General features: G+C 32.7%; 1 protein-coding gene across 1 annotated transcript; it reads right to left on the bottom strand.

The window, feature by feature from the left end:
- Positions 1 to 447: 447 nt before the first annotated feature.
- On the bottom strand, positions 448 to 4427 carry LOC21396981 (PHD finger protein ING2). The gene is made up of 7 exons (XM_024176091.1): positions 4301 to 4427; positions 4088 to 4159; positions 3782 to 3981; positions 2432 to 2495; positions 1828 to 2084; positions 1666 to 1704; positions 448 to 934 (listed from the first exon to the last, which is right to left on the bottom strand). The coding sequence occupies exons 1-7, from the start codon at positions 4344 to 4346 to the stop codon at positions 827 to 829; spliced, it is 786 nt and encodes a 261-aa protein (XP_024031859.1). The 5' UTR covers positions 4347 to 4427; the 3' UTR covers positions 448 to 826.
- Positions 4428 to 6520: the final 2093 nt, after the last annotated feature.

The raw sequence follows: 6520 nt of genomic DNA, 5'->3' as shown, positions 1-6520 counted from the left end.
AGTTTTACAAATTCATGAAGAATTCTCTCTTATTAAGGTTTGCTTAGAAGTGGAAGAGTCAGACATTTGGATTGTAGGGGACGACCTTTCATGGTGTGTGCATTTAAAGTGACGCGAGACTTGTGGCTCTCTAATGTCTTCCAACGCTAATTGAAGGGTTTTCTTAGAAAAAAAGAAAAAAAGAAAAGCACTAATAGGATTATTGAGACTTAAGAAAAGATAAACCGAAATAGTCATACATTCATCAGCAAAGGTTGAGTTTTGAATTAGATTTGCTTGTTATTGCCATTGGGAGTAGGGAGATAAGAGAAACGAGTTTTTTTTTTTTAATCCACTAAGTATACAAAATACAAGAAACGTGTTTTTTTTTTTTTTTTTTTTTTTTTTTTAATCTTTACTACTAAAATCCTTCAGAATAATGACAATAATAATACCACTAAAGAAAATAAAAAAATAAAAAATACAATGTCGGTCTGAATTAATCCTACAAATTACAATTACATGTGGCCGATACAAGAAAATTAAGAACTGCAGACCTGACTTGCTTGTCCCGTTTTAGGTCTCCACATCCCCCCCCAACTAAAACTGACCAATCAACTATTGATTTATGATAATCAAAACATTGGAAAGGAACCTATATACATAGCTTTGACTGAAAAGGATGGATGGAGCTATACATGTAAGAATTCGGAGACATGTCAGAAACTATTTAGGTGTTACAATAAAAGGAATTTCCCTGCTTTCTTAGGTCTTGAAAAGATGGTAGAACAACAATAAACATTCCCCAAAAAGCAATTCAGAAACTATTTAACAGGCACATGAATTATTAATACAATGGTAGCGATCTGCATGTTGGACAATACCATTTCCCCTTGAATCTTGTCTCCGGTGTCAAACCAACGCACGCGTAATGAAACCATTCACCTCCTTGGCACTGTCAAGGAAAACAAACATGATAGAGAACCAAGCAGATTATGGAAAGTGGAAACTACATAAATTGCTCGAAAGGGTAATGCAAACTTCCAAGAACTTAAATATAGGAAAGTTACAAAACCACTGCCGATACTAACATACGCTACGTGAATAAGCTTATGAAGTTCCAAGTTTCTTTGACTTGAGCAATACTGATGTATTTTATAGCCACATTCTCAACTTCGAATTAGAAAATTTTAGTAAGATTCTCAGTGAAAGCTAAAGCAACAGATATTAGCTGCATGAATGATGTTTCAACGTGATGAGCCAAAGTTTCTACCACATCTACCCGTGAATTGGATTCTTCATGCTTCATCAAAATGAAATCCACTCTTGGACTCATTTATGATAATAGATTTATAGATAGTCCGAGCACTCTCAGAAGCAATTCACACCGAAAGTGGCCCAACTCTTGCACTATCTGAACTAATTTTCAGCACCTCCTATAGAAGCTCTCCTCTCTTTTTCCTTCTTCTTTTTTTTTTTTTTGAACCACCGTAGTAAAATAAAGAATCTAAAGCATACGAGCAAGAATTCAACAGCTCTAAATAATCATGCCATATGGATATATGTGTGTATTTACTGGTACATTAATGAAGGATGCAGGATTCAATCCAGATAACATAAAGTCAAAATGTATTACACAAACCAGAAGGCAAGACAAAAATAAGCAGCAAAGAAAATGATACTCACATTTTCATTGTCACAGGCAATCATGTCACCAAAAGATACCTGAATAATCAATAATAATTACTCCGGGTTAACTTATTTGAAATAATTATCAGTTAGTAGGCCAGGCAATGACTTCAATATATATATATATATTTAAAAAAAAGGTGAATCATGAGACAGAACCTGATGGCAGACACAATAAGTAGGTTCATTAGGATCAATTGGTTGATCTGCATCAACAGCCATAGAAAAATCCTTCTTATGGCTTCCTGGGGGAGGCATGAGCTCAAAATCTCTATCACGCTCCCGATCCCAGTCTCTGTCCCTGTACTCAGGCCTCCTTGGTTGAGGAGTTCCATAAACAGACTTACGTTTCTCACTTTTGGTGACTATAGGCATTGGAGGAAGAATAGCGGGTTCATCAGGTGATATTTTTCCTTCTGATAGAAATTGGGAAAGAAAAGAAAACAAACATTAGTAATATATTCGACATTGGTCCCTACTAAATTGATTAGTATAGTCCAATGAAATTGGACCACCATTCGATATAACAACAATTTCAAAGATACTGCCAGTTTTTAATTGAATGGCTACAAAGATGAGTAGGGACTATCCATAGTAAGTTGATAACTTGACATAGTTACAATCCAATAAGCTTGATGCGCTATAGTTTCTTCGGTATAGTCTCAGCGGCCTTATAACTTGATAGAAGAATGGTCTATAATTTCTTCATAATTGCAGCACATTTTATCAAAACTAGAAAATAGGTTTACACCAACTAATGTACCTTGCTTTAGATCCTCTGCAAAGTGGGTCAGATCCTCATCAAGTCGTTTTATATGACTATCTATCTGAGGAAATGAAATACGTGAAAACTCTGCATCTTTTCATCATAATATAGTTTTCTGAAAAATTCATAGCATTGAAGCTAAAAGGAAAAGAACAGATACAAATGACTCTTGACATATTGCATCAGCATACTTAATTCAGCTACTGTTATTGGCACATTAGAGTTATATTTTATCACATATGGTGTTTACTTTCAACCCCATTCTCCATGAACAGACCATATTTGCTACAAGCTAAAATCACCGTCATATGGCAGCAACAAACCCACAGTGTTGCAAAATCTTAGAAAAGATGCTCGATACACAGCATCAGAATCAAAGAGACGTCTAAAGGAAACATAATGGGTCACAAACCTTCCAACTATTTAAGAAATGTGGTAGACTTGACAAATATTTTATTAAACTTGCTGTCTTTATTTCTAAATTTCTCCCTCTATAAAATTCCGTTCCTACACAAAAAAACAAGACAAACATTTACATTTCAAATTTTTTTTGAAGCTACCAATTTACGAAAGCTTCAAATTATGAAGGCAACAAGCTTTCTTCACCACAATTTTCCTTACATTAAAGTTAGTTACTCATTGTGTAGAAGGAGAAGAGAATTGCATCAAAGAGAGTATAATAAAAAATTAGAAAACATGAGCTAAATGAAAAAAAGAATCCTTTAGAGTTTACTTATCATGAATGGGAAAGCCAAAGGTAAAGAGTATTTCCTTTTCAAATCTATTCATATGCTTTGCTTACAAAATTATGAAAGCTAATCTGGTGGGGTCCACGTGATGTAGGAAATGAGGAAGTAATTCCCTTTCTCATACCCTATATCATGACAATCCATTACAATTTACTTAAACTTAGTATTCCCTAAGAGTTAATCAGCTGTATCACATAACTTGTGAATGAATAGGACTTCCTATCTCTGATTTTTCACGTAGTTCTTTTCTTTTGTTTTGTTTTTTTTTTTTTTTTGGTAAGAACTATTCTAATCTTCCTTTAGTACTGAAGTTACAAGAAGATTCAAGATTACCAACAATGCCAACATAGAAAAAAGATTAAAATGGCAAACGTCCAATTTCTTTAAGAAATACTAATCCTATAAAACCAATCTTAATCTTGTACACAAACCTTGTCTACAGTACAAACTATGTGATATCCTACGTTTAAACATAATGCTTAGAACATTATCCCATAATTACAAAAAAAAAAAAAAAAGTCCATCAGTCATAAGCTAACAAACCTTGTCGAAAAGATAAAATAAAAATACTAAAAATAATTAAATAAAAAATGTGTACCAGATCATAAGCTTGCTGTGCCAACAAAACCTTCTCGGTGCAAAGATTCAGAGCATTATCCTGATTGGCCTCGATTTCCTTTCGCATTTTATCAATGGCGGACTCTTCTTCTTCGTTGTTGTTGTAGTAATTGTTTACATTTCCTTTCTTCGACAATCCCAAACAGTACTTCGTCTGATGCCTCGTCTGGTTTATCATCGCTACCACAAAAAAAAAAAAAACAATGAAATTTCTCAATTATTCAAAACCATTACAATAATAAAAACTTGTTCGTCCAATTATCGAAGAAATTAGGGATTTTCGTACACTGGGAGCGGTCATCTAGTTCCCGAATCGTGTTGAGGAGCCTCTGCAGCTCGGCCGGCAATGTGCTCGCGTCTTTCACAAGTTCAAAATCAAGAATTTTCAGAAAAAAAAAAAATCAAATTCGCCAGAAATTTAGCTGAGTGAATTGAAATTTCGATGATTTGAAAAGTGAATCGGAAGAAATTGATTGAGGAAAGTGAAGAAGAGGCTTACATTCCAAGTAGTCGTCGACGAAAACTCCGGTTCGCGCGATCGCCATTGATGCTTTCTAGGGTTTTGCTGCGAGTTATGTGTATCTTTCGTTGTAATTTGGAATTGAGAGGGAAAGCAGTGCAACGACGTCGTGTCAGGGAAAACAGAAGCAAAAAGTTTGGCATAAAAAATAAGAGTTAAATTTATAGATAGCCCATGAACTTTTTTTCCTTTTTATAATTAGTCATTATAGTTAATTTTTCTTATAAACAGTTCTTCAAGTCTAAAATTGTTCCATAAATAGTTTCTCTATTAAATTTTAGATAGAAATTTTTAACTTCATCTCATGAAAAATTTCCTAAACTATTTTTTTCTATTTAAAAATAATTTTTATGTTAAAGAGAAACAATAACTATAATAGAAATCAAAATTGTAAATCTTTTTCAAAGTTTCAAAATCTACTAACCCAAATATATATATATATATATATATTCCTTAAAATCTAGAATAAAATAATTAAAATAAAAAACTCAAAAAACTCAGACCCTCAAGATTTTTTTAGATCCTTTCTCTTACTTGTGCTCGTCGACCCCTTCTAATAGGTTTGAACTAACAACTGCGTATTTGATTTGGAGTAGGATGTTTTTCTCGATCACGAGTTCAATTTTCTTTTACTAGTCCTAGTCCTAGGATTTATATTATTTCGTATATATTTTAGGCAAAAATAAATAAATAAAAGCTTAGCTGAAGCACATGTTATTTTGATGTTCACGTTGTTTCCTTCGTTGATAAATACGAGATGTCGTTCTATGTAAAATGAGGGACATGTTTTCCTAATTTCCTTCAAAGAGGCCCCTGTAAATGACCCATGTCGTTTACGTTCTTCTAATCATAAATGACATGTCGTCTTTCAGGAAAAAATAATAAATAAATTAAAAATTAAAAACCTGTCGTTTTTAGATGCAATCGGGTTCGGCAAACAAGAAGAACAAGATGCCGTTTCAATATTGTATAAGCCGAAAGGGCATGAGTTGATGTCGTTTTTTAAATGTCCCGGCCAATTTCAACTGTATTTACCAGCTAAATGTCACAATGGTTGTACAATCTTTTTATATAGAAGAGGATCAATTTCTTCTTAAAAATACCAGAAAGCAAATGAAATCTCAAAAAAAAAAAAAAAACAAGTTTATTATTTATGATGGCTCATTTAATACCCGAAGATCATATCCTAAATGACTGATGCTTAATTTTAGTTATTTTGTTATTCAATAAAATATTGATTAGAGAATTTAACACCCAAAATCAAAGTGGTTATTATTCTTAAACATCATGTATATATATCTTTTGTGGTATTAGACAACATATTTGAATATTCAGTGAAGTATGGTTACAATATAAAGGCTTTGTAAGGCAGCTTTTCTTTTAAAAGCTCATTATTCTGGCCTAGTAGAGGTGAAGAAACAACTTTTTCCAAGCAATTAGTATATGAAAATTAGGGATGCATTTAAACTATATTGTAACATGCTTTGCCATTTTCGAGTCAATTTGTGACACCATATATATCCATATCAACCTTCAAAGAGTACACTATATTGTAACATGCTTTGCCATTTTTTTTTTTAATTCTTTTTAAATGTTGTATTGTACTAGTACAGTTTATTTAAGATTTTCAACCAGCAGAGCAAATTGCTGAGACATTTTGTCTACGAGAGGAAAGCAAATGCTGTTGTAACTTGTGTACTCTTTCGAAACTGATGTTTGTTAGCTTTTATGTATCGAATTTCTCCTTGTTCTATGGTAGAACTTGATTTTGTGAAATCGTGATGAGGGAATGTAAAGTTTACTCAAGAGTTTAGTTTATGTTAAAATATTGAGAAGTTTGTGTTAGAGCTTAAAATATTCAATATGACATATTAAACTTAAAAGACGGTTCAAATATCATATTTATCGACAATACTTAACAAATGGAGTGCTTCTTTGACATTAAATAATTTTAACTAAAATTGGAGCTACATACAATACAGTAGTGTGGAACACATAAAAATAAAGAATGAATCAAATGGTTTGCCATTGATAATATTGACAAGTTAGGGGCATATACATTCGTGGACTATATATGCCTCTAGTACAACTAGCTATATCATTGTGACGCCCCTCCTTTGAGGCCGCCACTGTTACTAACTTTTTAACTTGTACTTACTGGGGTTTCTTAAAATATGCGGAACATTTTTTTTTTTTTTT

This window comes from Morus notabilis, unplaced genomic scaffold, assembly GCF_000414095.1.
Source record: "Morus notabilis unplaced genomic scaffold, ASM41409v2 Scaffold1568, whole genome shotgun sequence".
Lineage (NCBI taxonomy): Eukaryota > Viridiplantae > Streptophyta > Magnoliopsida > Rosales > Moraceae > Morus > Morus notabilis.
This window is presented reverse-complemented; position numbering and strand designations above follow the sequence as displayed.

Excerpts from the sequence above, each read along its gene's own strand:
- LOC21396981 (XM_024176091.1), bottom strand. The coding sequence starts at position 4,346 with ATGGCGATCGCGCGAACCGGAGTTTTCGTCGACGACTACTTGGAAT. Across the intron at positions 1,705-1,827 it reads CTTATTGTGTCTGCCATCAG|GTATCTTTTGGTGACATGAT; the intron begins GTTCTGTCTCAT and ends TTGATTATTCAG. Across the intron at positions 935-1,665 it reads TTGCCTGTGACAATGAAAAT|TGCCAAGGAGGTGAATGGTT; the intron begins GTGAGTATCATT and ends TTTCCTTGACAG.